Raw genomic sequence first — 16,199 nt, 5'->3', positions numbered from 1 at the left:
TATCTTATTAATATTTAACATATGTATCGTATATATGTATTATTGTAATAATACACTAATGTTTAATATTTTTACATTATATTTAGTATTTTACAAAATTAGAGTATTTTGTACTTTTATATAATCTTTTAATTAATGTTTTTCGAGTAAATTTATGTCTACCAATAATTTTATAATTTATTGTATAATCTTCATTATTATCTAAGAATCTTTATTAAGACAACATTTTTTCATCTAAAATTGACGCACTTGATGGCACAATTACTAGAAGGAAATCATAGATTAAGCTTATTTATTATATATATTTTACCAATGACATTAAAATTTAAATTCTAAAAGATTCTATTTAATTGATAGATACAATAAACTTTCGTTTTTCCTATATCATAAAATTATGTTTGAATAATTACAGGAACAAGATTTATTAAAATTTACAAAATATATTATATATAACTAATAAATATAATGTTTATTTATACCTTGTTGTCATGATATTAAAATTTTAAGAATTAAGTTCGTTTTTGGTATTCTAAAAGTACGTAATTTTTACTTACCAAGATTTAATGACTTTAGAGCTCACAAAAAATTATAGATACGTATTTGTTATCTTTTCTTTGTTTCTTTGGCGAAAATAATTCAATCTTTGAAGCGTGGTGATTCAAGTATTCCAAAAATTGGATAAACGGAAGTTTACTGCATTAGTTATATAAAACCATATTGCTAAAACAAATTTTTAGTTACCTTTAATTATTAAAGGTAATTATCAAGTATTACGATATTTATAAATATAGTATGAGTATCGTAACATTCTCAATTTTAAATTCCTTTGCACGAATTGTTGCATTCTTACCATGCGTCAAAAAGATTTTTCTTTCTTCTCATATATTTTAATCGATATAATTAAATAATATTTAAAAAGATGTTTCTTAGATATCTTTGCTGGATACGTAACATAATGATGTTACGTCATCAAGCGCGTAAAGGTACTACAATGTTTCCTTAATAAATAAATACTTTAACTTTTATTAATAGAACATAAAAAAGCTAAAGATTATTTACGGAAATAATTTGGTTGATCCAACCAATGAACGCCGAAACTTTGACATAAACTCCAGGAACATCCAATCTTCCGCAGCCAAAACCCCATGACACCAGTCCAGCCAATTCGTAGAATCCGTCATCTTGACATACTAAAGGACCTCCACCGTCGCCCTATCAAATATTAGCTTTTGCAATTATTATACATAATTGTTTAAGTAAAATATAAACAGTACTTTTGCATGTATTAACTCGACCAATAAAACATACTATATTTGCAAATAAATAGTAAATATCATGAAATGTACGAACTATTATTTTTTTCATTTCTCATCTATGTAGAAAATATCGTTCCATTCTATTTAAAAAAAGTAAAAGTCATTTCACTTTATCACGTAGGAATTGTATCATTATCACAGAATTTGTATTATTTTATACAGTTATTGGTTACTTTCGTTAATATCTAATTGCGCTTGATTAATAAATGAGCCATAGATGAATATCGTATGTGGTGTACACTACTACTATCAGCTATATTTGCCATCGATTTTGTGAGTTATTTTCGCGAATACGGAGATTTCACTGTATGGTATGTATATATATAAAGCAGAATTAATATTACCTGACATGCATCGTTTCCTTGTTCGCCACCAGCGCAAAAACTACTTGCTGGCAAGATGAAAATTTTTTCAGTTACGGCGTTCACTTTACGTATACATTCTGCGTCGCTTACAATTGGTATCTCAGCTTCTCGTACTCGAAGCGGGATAGGACCAGCTACATACAGAAGTAGATACACCTTATTAAATATACATATATTTTCTACATGAAAATATAGGAAAATATATACGTATATTCAGGAATATGAAATTGGTAAAAGTGGATAGAATTATGTAGAAATTATCTTGATTAAGCGTAATATGCTTTAATTCACAAAGAAAATGACTCTTTATTGTACTCATCAAGTAAAAGTTAACTACGCACAGTCGTAGTACGCGCTGTAATAAAATACCTGACAATTTATGTCAATTTATGTCAACTTATATACGTATGTACATGCCGACAATTTCATCGAAATCGGTTGATGCAGAAATAAGCAACAGACAACGTTCATAATGACAAAATCTATTTACTACTAACTTTGATGAAAGATTTTGTTAAAAAGTTTCAATTTGTTCGGAACTTTGCTACGTGTACATACATATGTATAATGAACAAAAACAATACGGGAATCTCACCTTCTCCCATATATCCATAACCAGTGACGGTACATCGTTTACCAGCTGTATGACTAACCCCTCGTGCAGGTAAACATACTAAGCAAACACCGTCCTTAAGCTCTGCTTGTCCATGAAGCTTTAATAGCGCTATATCGTTATCAAGAGTCTGACTGTTATGATTATGATGAATGTAAGTGGTTGCCACTCGCAGAGTTTGAGCACCAGGACTTCCATATTTTCTCGTCAAATCGTGATCACCTACCCTTACATAAATCGCATCCCCAGATCGTACAATACTACAAGTAAAAACGAGGTAATATAATCATTTTAAATGTCCACTTTTTCATTGTCTGTAACTTTACAACGTTTTGAAAGATTATAGTAAGTAGGTTAATATTATATAGTGGTAAATGTATTAAAATTCAAAACATACTGATCACGATAAAACTTACTTTGTTACACAGTGTGCAGCTGTCAAGACCCATTGCGTGCCGATGAGTGCACCACCGCAGAGGTACTGATTCAAGGAATTAATCAGGGCAACCTGCCAACACCATTCATTGGCATCTGCATCTTCCCCTCCGACAACGCGTGCTCCTCTTTCAAGACTACGTGCTTGAATCGGTCCGCGGGAGGTTCCTTTTACACCACACACGTATTTACTGTACACGGGGCTTCTCATAGTTGTCATCATCGTTGTTGTTTCATCTACAAAGTTAGCGTAATTTTTTACATAGAAATAAATTTTGCTTAAATTCTGCATTCCTGTATTAAAAGACAATACACGATTATGGATAAATACAACGTTGTATGCGGTAGTATGTTGTACGAAATCTTTCAAAATTGCAAGATAAATTAAAAACCGCTCGTACGAATATCTTGAATAAATCTTCAACTTGAATGTTATCAATGTATAACTTACATATAGCTGTTGTAAATGGTGTTGTGTATGGCCTCGAAGTAACATACATGGTGTCATTTCTATTAGTCAAAATTGCTTCGCTAGAATTTCCACCGTTGATTTCTCGTATCAATGATTTTGGAGCACAACATTGATGCCCTTGTTTCTTACATTTAAACAAATTCGTCAATTCAGCGTTTCCTATAAAGAAAAGAAAAAGCAATGAGAAATGTTAATCATATGTAACAAATTCATAAAATCCGACGTTAAATTTCTACACAAACTTTTAAAAGATCAGCGAAATAGGCAGAAGGAATGGAGATAAATGTTACAAAACTAATTGAATTTTATGTATTTTTACAACAGTTGTACGAGTCATGAATCGAAGTTTTATAACTTTTAAAGATTTAAAGCTATCTGTTCTTTCGAAAATTGTGCTGCATCATTATCTTAAAAAACGGAAAAATTCATAATAAAGTCGAATCTCGGTAACTGGAAACTCAAGGAAAGTGTTAAAATTTTCACGTTACTGGAATTTTTATCTTTACCTTATCGAATTTTTTGAATAAAGGAGGGCCGAAAACGACTTGAAAGGAGGCTTTGTACGAGGGTTGGCATTTTTCTAATTAAAGAGGCTCGAACAAAGATAGATTTAACTTTTTGCATCCTTACAGTGAATAATAAATCATGTCGCTTTGATACACTGTTCATCTAGCTACGTATAAATACAGAACCGCTATCGTCAGAATGTGTACAAGCAGATCAAATAATTCGTAGTATCGTCCCTAAAATTATTTTTCATTTTGGAGTCTTTATTCGTTGCTTAGGCATGCCAAAACGCATCAAGGAAAGACAGAATTGTTTAGTCAGAGTTTTTAGAAACTCGTGTCTGTCGCCCTCAATAGCGTAAAGAAATAACGTCATAAAATAAGAGTTTCTAAAGGATAAATTAGAAAATCAGTTGTCACGATTCAATAATCGAATAGTCAATCCTGAAGTACTGTGTCGTTGTCAAACCGAAGAAAAGGAATTTTCAAGAAAAAGTGCGCCGAGAGAATATTAAACGTGTGCTCTTGACCTTCAGTGGATTGGTATTTAGAATTCTGGGTAATTTCTGATCAACGGAATCAACGAAACGAAGTCTTCTTTTCCTTGGAAATGTCAATTGAATTCTAATTGTCCAGCTAACGAGTTTATCAGTAGTTACCTTAAATTAAATCAGTAGTTTACCCTAATTAAAATTACTAAGACTTTCAAAGCAAATTGTTCGCTTCTTTAAAATTGAAAGTCGCTTAAAAGACAGTACATATAAAATAAAAAATAAAATTTACCACAAGCTAAGAAGAAAATAAATAAAGGATCTGTAAATGAATTTCTAAGGGAGTCTATAACTATTATTATTATTATTATTATTTTACATTATATGTTATCGATGAAAATAAGAGCGAGGCAATTTCGAAATACACGATGCAGATATAGCGAAAAGATATTTGCGAAAAATGTATTAACGTTAACGAAGTTATTAGCTGTATAACATACGCAATTAATATTTTATGGTAACGATAAGTCTTCAAACGAATAAAGTAGAAGTAACAAGAGAGAAGGGTAAATACTTACTGAAACAAGTGAATGATAAATAGGAAACAATACACGATCCAGGACACTCTGCGCGTGTGTCTCGTGGTAAAGAAACTGTAGTAATCGATGGTCTCGGTGTGGGCCTTGGCCTTGGCCTTGGTGTCTGATACGGAGAAGATGGTGTCACTACGTTTACCGTCTATGTGCGAGTAATTTCAATTTTCTTTTTCGTATGGGTTATCCAATATCTTACTTGCCTCAATTTAATCGTTCCATTGAAAGGGTTCTACCGTAAAAAAGAAATAGAATCACCTGCGGCGAGCTTTTCGTGTTGTCACAACAAATATATCCGGATTGACAAGTCGAAGTCTTCGCTATTATTGCGTTTGGCCGTTCACAGAAGGCTGCCATAATGGTTAACAAGCAAAATCCGGGACATGGTTGTAATTTTGGTTCCGGCGGTTTCGTGGTTGGTCCAACCGTCGTTGTTGTTGTCGTTTCCTGTTCAATCGGATTATGGTCGTAAATACGAAGTTGTCTCTTAAGAAACATTAATTTTTCAACGACTTTACTTTCTTACAGTTTTTAAGAAAGCGTCGATAACGCAACAAGATCCATCATCGGGGCATTCAGCTTCTCCATCCACTTTATCGCATAAAAGAGCGAAGAAGCCACTAACGCATTCACCTTTACACGGCTTTCTCACCGTAATCTTTGGTCTTGTCGTAGTTGTTGGTTGTTTCGCTATCGTAGTAGTCGTTGCTATCGTAGTGCTAGCTATGCTCGTAGAAGTAATCATATTTGATCTTACAGTTGTAAAAGGCGAAGAACCTTTGTAAGATGTATTGAGACCAGTCTTTTCATCGATGCGACTTGAATTCGTTCGGTCAATGACTAGTAGTTCCGGAGGAGGTGAATCCCCAAACGCATCTCTGGATACGCAACATTTATATCCTGGCTTGCAAAGGGTGTCTATTACCAGAACCGCATCGCAGTAATCGGCAATTCTCTCTGCCATACAAATTCCTGAACACGTTTTTGCTAAAAGAAAATAATTATGTGATAAGTACTGTTGGATCGTTGATCGCAAAATATTAAATGACTTTACTTGAGAAAGGATCGGGCACTGGTTGATTAAAAGCCATTGGTAAAAGTTACCTCGTTCGTTTTAACTGACCGATGCTTACGATTAGAAGAAATTAATCGTTACAAGTTAAAAGTTATTAAATTCCAAATTGAGTTCTATTTGACATTTAAGAGTGTATGTTATATTAAATGAACGCTATTAACAATTAAAACCGATTCATACGAGATCCGAGGTGATACTCATTAGAGATTAAAACGTCAGTCTCACAAGAAAGAAGATTGCAATGATTAACCAATGATCTAATTGACGATTGAATAGCCACTCTAATCGTTAACTGTGATTATGTACCAGTTGGATGAAAATTTAATTGTTAATTTCAGAAAAAAAAATGGAAAGATATCGTACAATTTTACAAAATTCGAAACTTGAAAAGGATTGTTACTTGAAGCTTAGAAGGTATATAAAGATTTTATATTTTACTATAACATCTCGCTTTTTTAATATATAGTTAAAGATAAAAAATACATACATGATGTTTTATTCACTGCTTCTTTCTGATTTTCCTGAAAAATAAGTAAAGTGTTTATATACTTTTAGTCCTTATTTTCAGATATTAAAGAATATATCTATTCGCGTGCGTATCAATTTTTCAACAATAATAGTTCCACTATTTAACGAGGCAATTGCGATATGAATCCGATCACTTTTAAAGAAACGACATTCCGTGTATTCTTTATTCTGTAATAATAATTAGGCTGAAGACGTCAGTGGTCAAGTTTGAGATATCAAACATGCATTTATTACTTATACGACATAATAAATATATTTATTGTTTCGAAGAATACGATTTTGTGAACATACAGAAGTAGCTTTTACGGAAGTTGTTGAAGATACGGTCGTAAGTGCTGTAGTTGTTGAAGGTGTTGTTGTGCTCGTAGTTGTCGTTGTCTTAACGGTAGTGATAATAGTTGAAGTAGAGTCATCGCCATGAGGAGGGGCGGCACTTTCAGAAGTTCCGGTACCATTTATAGGTGCCTCGATACAACATCGCATACTAGTAGGGCACTCTACATCTTCAAGAACTTCGTAACATATTAACGTTGCAAATGCGTGTACACACACACCTGGGCAGTCTGCACTGTTGGCTGTACTTGTTATGGAATCTAATAGACCTGAGAAAAAATAAAAACATCCACGTGAGATCTATTTAATGAAATTCCTGTCACTTCGTGTACCTGTCCACCACATTTCTGGATCGTTACGTTCGTGTCGAAGATGCAAATATCATTAAAATCTCTACTCACGACAGAAGGATTACTACTGACGTGTTATGACTTGCTTGATACCAAACAACTTTAGGAAATGGACTTTTTACGTATCTAAGAATATTCAAGGTACTTAAAATGGGGTATTTTACATATTATAATTTAGTAACAATATGTAAAAAAGAAAGTTTTAAGAAAGTTTGTAAAGCTGTACACATAAATTTTAGTACAAATATTAAAAAATTAGCGAAGTTAGAGCGTCGATCGCGCTAGAAATTCTACTAATATTATACTCAAGCATTTGATATTTATAAATTTTTGACTCAATGGAAACGACAATTGTTTAATAATATCTTATTGCTAAGATTACTTGTGAGATATTTTTATGCACGATAATGAGTAACACGTGTATTATAAATTCAACATCAACTATCGGGTACAGGTGCGAAGGCACGGTGAGTCAAGAGAAATTCCTGCATACGTAATCTTACGCTCCACTTATAAAATGAAATGGTCAAGCGTGATTGAATTTGATCTTGACAGTTGGTGAACTTCTAAACGAAATTAATAATTCCTTGAAACTGTCCTCTTCGCTCACCACTGTTATGGGGAAAATTATGGAAGAACCGCTTCCGGATAAATGCTTGAAAATTGACAGCAATGCCGAAGAAGGAACGCAGAATCAGTGCACTCTCAAAAAACGTTAAACGATTAGAAACGAAAGATTGCAAGGAGAGGACTACAATGGACAAATATGTACATTGTCAGAAGAAGGCCATTCGTTGATTCAAGAGACGAAAAATATCTTAGTTCGTAAAAGAGCTTATTTCAAAAGAAAGTCAATGGGAGAATAACATTATCTTTGCTGACGAGAGTAAATTTAGCATTCATTCTGGCGATAGAAGAGTTGGAGTGTGTATCAAGAAAGTGGAAAGGGGAACTAATTTCGAAACATTTACAACCAGCCATAAAGCAGGATGATGAATCAATACAGAAGTGATAATGATACGAGGATGTAATTCAATTTACGGAGTGAGAAGCCATCGTGGAAAACAATTTCTTTAAAAATGTTGCCGATATGAAGACCAAATAAAAGCGGTAAAAATTGGACAAATGCCCAAAAAATCCAGTGTATCGATCCTAATTATTATTAGGCTCGAGATTTCCCCGAACGTAGAAAAGGACATCGCGAGTGAAGGAGCAAGAGTTCGGAGAGTCGAATTGATCGAAAGAAACGTATCGATGAGACGATATTAACGCAAGAATAGACTTTTTTCATTTTTCATCTTTATCAAGTGAAACATTTATCCAAGTGACTACGAGGTTTTTCTGATTAAAATAAGGCCAAATTATGTAATTTGGAGCGTATCTCCTTATTTAAAAAGTGATGATAACTTATTTTCTTTTGCCTATTAAATAAAACTACACGTTTAAGTCTTTCCACGATAACTACCTGAAGCGGAAAGTGTGTTTTGGCTGAGAATTTTTACTGTGCCGTTTCACAAATACGCTTCGCAACTGTCGCAACGTTCTTACAAATGAGACGAACGCGCCATACGATTGAAAATATACGTATATTATTTAAATCAACGGTTTACAGCGAAGGAAAAATGTACAACTTTTTATTTTGAGCTAATGAAGAACGATCGTTAGATTTTTCCAATGATTAAGTAAGTAAATTTCAAGAAATTCGTCTCATAGCGCAGACTTCTAGGTGTTTTCACTTTAGCAGGCATAACGGCCCAAACAAACATAACGGTAGTTAATTAAACAGCTTGGCTTAATCGCATGACCGTTTTTGATACCATACGTGCCATTTCTAACATAATTGTCTTAGATCGATAATAAAGTCACATCTATATTCCGTAGACATATTCGATTAGCGTTGTACGATTGCGTTAACATCGTATCTATATCTTTTCAACTCTAGAAAATTGCAGGGAAAGATAATTCTCTGTTATATGAAGGTAACTGATCAGACGAAATTATCTGCTCTTGAACTTGCGCTTTTTCTTTACGTCTTCGTTGGAACTAGAAATATGTTTCCAAAATAAAAAGAACATCAAATTTTAACGATATAGTTATATTCTCGAAAAGAACATTTTATTCTACGAAGTAACGAATTGAACGAAATAACTCGCGTCCCCGTTTTTCGATGTTCACAAACGCAGTGCCTTACGAATTGACTTTTATGGACGAGATACCTCGAATTCTAATGAAAAGATGTGCGACATATCTCGCCCAAAGCGTCACACGAACGATATTACGTCGATAGATACCAAGTACAAAATATCACATGAACGACACGGCATTGCGAGGTATCTCGTCCAAATCGTGTCATCGAAGACCTAACGTGACGAGATATTTCGTCGTTCTATGCAAAGGGGGACTAGAGCGTTTACAAACACGACTAGACATCTAGAGCAAAGTTATTGGTAGTAAATTAAAGTACAGAAGTAAGCGTGAAAAATATTTCTGTATCAATGAAATTAAGCAATAGTGAAACACCGAGATACAGTCGTCGTTTACGGTGCTTGTGAAGAAAATTTTATGAGTGCGAATCGCTGTATGCGTTAAAATATTGTTTGCTTTAAATGCTTAGTGAAATGTTTGGAAAATCTAGCAATTTCTCAATACGAGACTAAAAATAGTAAGAAACGAAAGGTATTTTAATACTATAATTGCTACGAGCAATCATGGCAATCGATTCAATTCACTGATCACAACGAATGCATTATCAGCACGTGAAACACTGCGACGAAGAAGATTTTGGAAAGCTTGCGAAACTTTGTCAATGGTTTCCGAAGATATTTTACATAAACGAAAATATTTTTACCAAATATCCTATTTGGTAAATACACGTTCACATTTACAAACTTCAGACGAGTAAATTTTATTGTTGGCTCACTGATAGGACAGAAATGTTCTATCTTTGTATCTGAAACACTGTCACTTTGTTAGATAATTTATCATGCGAAACTCCTTTAACAATGTGTTACCAACACAACAGTTGCTGTGTACAATGAATGTGTAAGGTTTGAACCTTGAACCTTGAATGGATTGAAACTGCAGGACTCATAAGCGACTCGTTCTCCGGACCTGATCCTCATTAGACTACTTTTTCCGAGAATATGCGAAAAATGAAGTTTATCGCGAGCTGCCAACGATGCACGAACATACGAACGATCGAATTACTGCGATCACACACTTGCATTGACTTTAAGAATTATTTATATAGACGATCATTTAAGGAATAATTATTGCTTCTTTGACCCATATACCCTCATAATTTATGCAAGTATTATACGTTACATTCGTGGAACTCGAGTTAACTTTTACATGCAAATCAAAGAGGGAGATAACAAAAGATTAATTATTATATTACACAATCCCCTCGATACCGTAGAACTTTTGTTTGAAAAAAGATTTTTTATATAACCACTTTCAAAGCAAATTTAAAGTGATAAAATTAAATGATTCGCCCTGTATATTTTGAATATCAAAATATTTGAAAATCAATGCTTGTTACATAATGTTTGAATTATATCCTTGTATTGGTCATTTAAAAATGAATCATTTAAGAAAAAAGATACAACGTAACGACAAGCTAGTGAAGCATCTAAAATTTTTTAATTTTCATTTTTTTCATTAAGACAGGAAATTCGAACAATTGCTAATTACGTACGTAGCATATACATATGTATCATCGCGTACTTTTCAAGTTTGCCAATGGCCTTCTCACCAACAGTGAACTTGAGCGTCATCCGCATAGCGTTGTACAACTCCTAAGTAGGACAATCACATCCTTCCAGATACTATCTATACAAGCGTACACAGCATACATTCACGCATGCGAATTTCTATTTCTCGAAACCTCCTCTGCAACGAACTAATTTTATTTGCAGTTATTTTCTATATACTTTTACTAAATGTTGTTACTTATATAATCGATCAAAAATTTCTTTGTACTACGAGGGAAAATGTACATTTCAAATTTGGTAATTGAAAATTCTTTCTATTTCTTGAGACAATACTTTAGATATATCGCTATTTACTCATAAGCTAAATAGCATAACAAATCTCTCTACAGGGAAGGAGAAAGCAGAATAAATAAATTAAAAATTATATAAAATTATATAGCGAACAACTCGTTCTAAGAATGGAAAAATAAATAGATAAGTAAAATTTAAGAAAGACATTTAATAAATCGAGAAATATATGGAATAATATAAGATTGAATTAGATATTCCTTATCATTTATTGTTCGCAGCTGATACATCAAGCTATATGTATATGTGTGTATGTTATGTGTAAAAATTAAAAAGCGCAAATAAAAGTAAAAAACCATTCAAGAATGAGAACGAAATATTATGAAAATGTTAAATTTGCAGGAGTATATAATTACAAATGCAATAGTATCCAAGTGAGAAGAAATAATTGATTTACCTGACAAGAAAGTGCCAGCCAAAGAATCGTCGTCCTGAGCAGCGATCGATCCGCTAAGTAGGAGGAAAAGGACGATGCCCCCAGGGACTGTTCTTAGTATCATCTTCGCTTTCCTCATTCTCTTTCTCTCTCTCTCTGTCTCTTGCTTCCTCTTTTTCTTTCTTTCCGCTTCTTTTTCTTCAATTTAAAAAGGTAACCGCAAAAACAGTTAAAGAAAGACACACTGTGTCGTTACCCGGTTCGAACACGTGCGTGTCAAACTACTTTACCGCGAGTTCGGCAGCCACGGTATTATGTGGGCCCGCATTGCCTGTTAGACTTGTTTGACTGACTGACTGACTGACTGAGGAGGTACCGGGGCCCACTTGTGGGTCAGGGTGCGGGTCCCCTCTTTTACGCCAGTCAGAAAAAGGAGAGAAAAGAACGAAGGCGGAGAAATAGAGAGAACGATCGTCGACGACCTCACTAAGAATTACTCAAAAAGAGGGGGAAGGGTTGTTGGCATTAACATCAGATATTTATGCACGATATTTTAAATATGTACAATTCTGCTATTACAATTTATTAGTAATCCGTAATATATACATGTTTCTTTCCTGTTTACCTTACTCACTTCTTTGACAATAGATTAACAAACAGCTTTGAATCAAAGTATGTTTACAAACCATGAAGAATGAGCCATTTACTAGCATATATTATCAATAAAATTAGTGTAATAGCATTAACATATAACACAAATAGGCGTAAACCATTTCGATGATGATCGTTATACTCGGTTTTCTTTCATTAAATTTAATTACTGTCTTATGTTATTTATTGCTTTATATATTCTCTAATTTATTAATTTTTACTTATATTCGATTTTCCTCATTATCTGATCTCAACTATATCGGAATCTCTCTTTTCCCTATCTTTCATGTTCGCACTGCTCTTCCTCTTTGCCTCTCTCTCACTCCCCTATAACTTTTTTCTTCCGTTCTCTCTTTCTCACCGCATGTATATGTAAGTATATGTGCACGACTAGCGGTACTTTACCCGTAAATGTACGGGATACCGTACGATATTTCCCTTTGGAATTTATCGTTCTTTGCGCAACGGTCAATCCTTCGTAATCATAGTACTACATTAACATACGTCTCCTTAAAAAGTTCAAACAAGAAAATAACTTGAAACCCTATTATTTGTTTCAATATTCTACAGGACTATTAATTGTAAAAACAAATTTTTTTTAGTATATTTAAATAATTCGTCACATTTTTCAAATTCTCTAACATATTTAATTATATCAAAATATACAATATTCTATTCAATATAAAAATTACACTTTACTAGTTAATAGCACTTCTTTATTAGTTCTAGTAAAGCAATTATAGACACAAAATACAATTACATACACAAAACATGTAATAATAATAATAATTATAGTAATAATAATAGTAATAATAGTAATAATTAAAGTTTAAGTAGACCTAATTGCAATGGATCAATTAATGTAAATTTTTCTATGCATTCAATTAGCCATATAAGCGGAAGTGTTTTTATATGAGGCATATTATATTTTATACGTGGTTCATCTTTTTCTGGTACATATATGATATAATGTGTACATTTATATAAAGAATGAGTAGGTTCATTCGCAATGTGAAAAGGAATAAATAATCCCTGGTCTTTTATATTTTCTGGATTTGGTTCTCTTTTCAAAACTGTTCCACCACCCTCTTGTACTAGTGCTATTAATGCCTCTTTTGTTAATTGTATACCATTTGCATAAACGTTTTTTGACTGCCACGCAAAATAAAAATAACATCGATTGAAGAGACCTGGATTCTAAAAGAATAACCAGAAACATTCAATGTATTATTTAATTTTCCTGCACAATGTGTTTGCAATTAGTTTTACCTGTTTTTGTGCATTTTCTCTAGCTTTCTTTGGGATACCTTTAATCGGTGTACCACTAACTTCAAATATTTCTAAATCTCCTTTTAGTATTTCGCTTATATCCATTCCTAATTGAATCCCTTTTATGACAAAAGATGCTATAAAAATTTATTTGTATAACTGTACACAAGGTATTAATCTAGAAACAAACTTACACTCGGTATTAAGTAACCAAGCTCCGTGTAAAAGTGCCATCATTACGTCATATGACGGTTGTACGACATTTTCACTATTAGCTTCTACTATGACATGAGTCACAGATGATCTACAATATATTATGTAATACTTATAATCTCCTACATTTAAAGATGTAATATAATACTATATACTATAAAATGACTAAAAATATCATCAACATACTGAAATCTAGATACAATTTTAATTTTATTCTTTGACGCTATTTCATTCAGATATCTTTTATTCTTTTCTTGTAAATCTGACATATATATAACAACCATATCAAATGCCATGGAAAGTGATTTATTTAAAGTATGACTAAGATCTTTGGTGGTTTCAAGTACATTATCCAATTCATTTTCATCTTTCAAAATATTCCACATCCTACTGTATGGCTCGCAATAATCTCTAAAATACAACATATAACATGAAATGAAAATATAGAATGATAATAAGAAGAGAAATTTACATATATAATAACTATTATATTACTAACAACTTTGTACAGATATTGAGAATATCGACATATGTGTATATAATATATAGAATATTTACTTCGACAGTTTAATAAATCAATATTAAGTAACACATACATAGGTCTTTTTCCATAATCATCATACACATTTTTGTTAGCTGAATATTTTAATAGCAGTTTTGCTTCTGACAATCTATTTGCTTTAGCAGCTTCATGTAACGCCGTTCTGTTTCCTTCACCAGGTGTATTTGGTAATGCACCACATTTTAGTAGTAAATAACATATGTCGCTATAACCATAACTTACAACTTCTTGCTGCACAAATTATATTTTCATTATTCATATTCAATTTAAAAAGTTATTTTATAATGTAATAATTACCAAAGGAGTCCAACCGTTATAATCCTTTGTATTTGGATTTGCACCAGCAGCTAATAGAACTTTTATATGATCTTCTTGTATCTTCCCCTAATGTTCATTTCATAAGTTTAGTCATATCTTTTATTTTTTAATTGTTTATTATATTATATTATATATATGAGCATCAAAAATTTACCTTCAAACACGCAGTATGTAATTGTGTTTCTCCTTTACTGTTCTGTTTATTAATATTTTTTTTTGGTATGCGATATTTTAAATTACATACTGTAGAATTGATTCTGTTAGGTGACTGTATCGAATTTGAAGTTGTGGCTGCATTCCATAAATCTCTATTAAATTTATGTTAATTTAAAATTGAGTAGAGCATATCATATTAAAATTTTATTTGTATGTATAAAACATATTTAGTATAAAATTTTGGAATTAACTATAATCAGATATTAATAAAGTCTCATAAGATTTGATACACTTATTCGCATATTTGAAACAATTTAAATATATCCTAAAGAATGCAAATACAGAAATATGAAAATTTATTCTTTGACTTTTATAATACCTTTCCTGTATTATTTCTGCAATATTATTGCAATGAGATACAAGACTCTCAATTACATGATCGCTACATGTTTCAATGGGCTGTACAGGTATCTTACATATTATACATAGTGAATCATTCCCAACACACTGTTTACAAAAGAAATGACCACAACTGGTGTATCTTGTTGCATTTATTGGCTCATTTCCACTACACAAAAAAAGTAAAGAAAATTATAACATACTTGTTTATACATTTTAAAAAATGCTAAATATATGAGATAAACTATGTAAGAAATATGAAATGTATTATTATAATTAATCAGGCATGTTAATTTTTGGACATATTTTTTAACTGTAATATTAAAAACAATTTTAATAAGACTGTAAAAATAAGTTCAAATTTTATCTTCATACAGCAAATAAATAATGGAACTTAAAAATAAAATATATATAAATGACACACACACACATACAAATTTGAGAAAATTTAAAAGACAATATAGATATAAGTTTGTTAATTGTTTTAAGTAAAATATTACCATTTGTTACACTTTAACATATTTGCAAAGTCTTTTAAAGCGTCACGAGTGTTCTTCCATGAAGTGTCCATTTTCAATTATTACTATAGTACATATACGTATATTCAAAAAATTTCTTTATCATTCCTTTTATAAGCATCTATTAAAAGTTAACCATACCAAGTCCAATTATAGTTTGCGTGGTTAAGGAGTTTGTTAAGTTTGAAGAATACATTTTAATGGATATAAAATGACTGTAGTAGTTTTCAATGTGTAAAATTCAAAAAATGCAACTCTTAACTTTAGGAGCACAGTAATTCAAAAGTTATGTGTATATGTCCTCGAGTTTATAACCATTAAATCGAAGTTTAACCAAAATATATATATAGATATATATATAGAAACACTTTTCCTTAAGGCATTAGAAGTCTTTGTTTGTTGAAACGAAAACGGAGTTAAACTGTTGAACTTCACAATAAACAGCACACACTCGTTCACATCACCAGAAAGGAAATAAGAGTGCTCACGCTTATAGAGCTGGTTGCTCCCGGACTAGTGCTGCACCATGCAACCAAGCGCTGAGTTTAATTGATGTTAGCATATACAAGGACCCATAAAATTAGGGATCTATCCTGTTT

At 32.1% G+C, this 16,199-nt stretch overlaps 2 protein-coding genes across 2 annotated transcripts; both read right to left on the bottom strand.

Moving 5' to 3' along the window:
* Positions 1–1,032: 1,032 nt before the first annotated feature.
* LOC126864126 (protein masquerade) lies at positions 1,033–11,876 on the bottom strand. The gene is made up of 11 exons (XM_050615115.1): positions 11,536–11,876; positions 6,686–6,996; positions 6,354–6,387; positions 5,318–5,778; positions 5,050–5,238; positions 4,777–4,900; positions 3,181–3,360; positions 2,711–2,966; positions 2,277–2,554; positions 1,661–1,815; positions 1,033–1,212 (listed from the first exon to the last, which is right to left on the bottom strand). The coding sequence occupies exons 1-11, from the start codon at positions 11,651–11,653 to the stop codon at positions 1,045–1,047; spliced, it is 2,274 nt and encodes a 757-aa protein (XP_050471072.1). The 5' UTR covers positions 11,654–11,876; the 3' UTR covers positions 1,033–1,044.
* Positions 11,877–12,859: 983 nt separating this feature from the next.
* Positions 12,860–16,082, bottom strand: LOC126864127 (BRCA1-associated RING domain protein 1-like). Its single transcript, XM_050615116.1, has 9 exons — positions 15,583–16,082; positions 15,063–15,251; positions 14,682–14,835; positions 14,507–14,593; positions 14,244–14,440; positions 13,834–14,058; positions 13,629–13,738; positions 13,435–13,553; positions 12,860–13,362 (listed from the first exon to the last, which is right to left on the bottom strand). Exons 1-9 carry the CDS (start codon positions 15,651–15,653, stop codon positions 12,988–12,990), a joined length of 1,527 nt encoding a protein of 508 aa, XP_050471073.1. The 5' UTR covers positions 15,654–16,082; the 3' UTR covers positions 12,860–12,987.
* Positions 16,083–16,199: the final 117 nt, after the last annotated feature.

Source organism: Bombus huntii, chromosome 3 (assembly GCF_024542735.1).
Source record: "Bombus huntii isolate Logan2020A chromosome 3, iyBomHunt1.1, whole genome shotgun sequence".
NCBI lineage: Eukaryota > Metazoa > Arthropoda > Insecta > Hymenoptera > Apidae > Bombus > Bombus huntii.
This window is presented reverse-complemented; position numbering and strand designations above follow the sequence as displayed.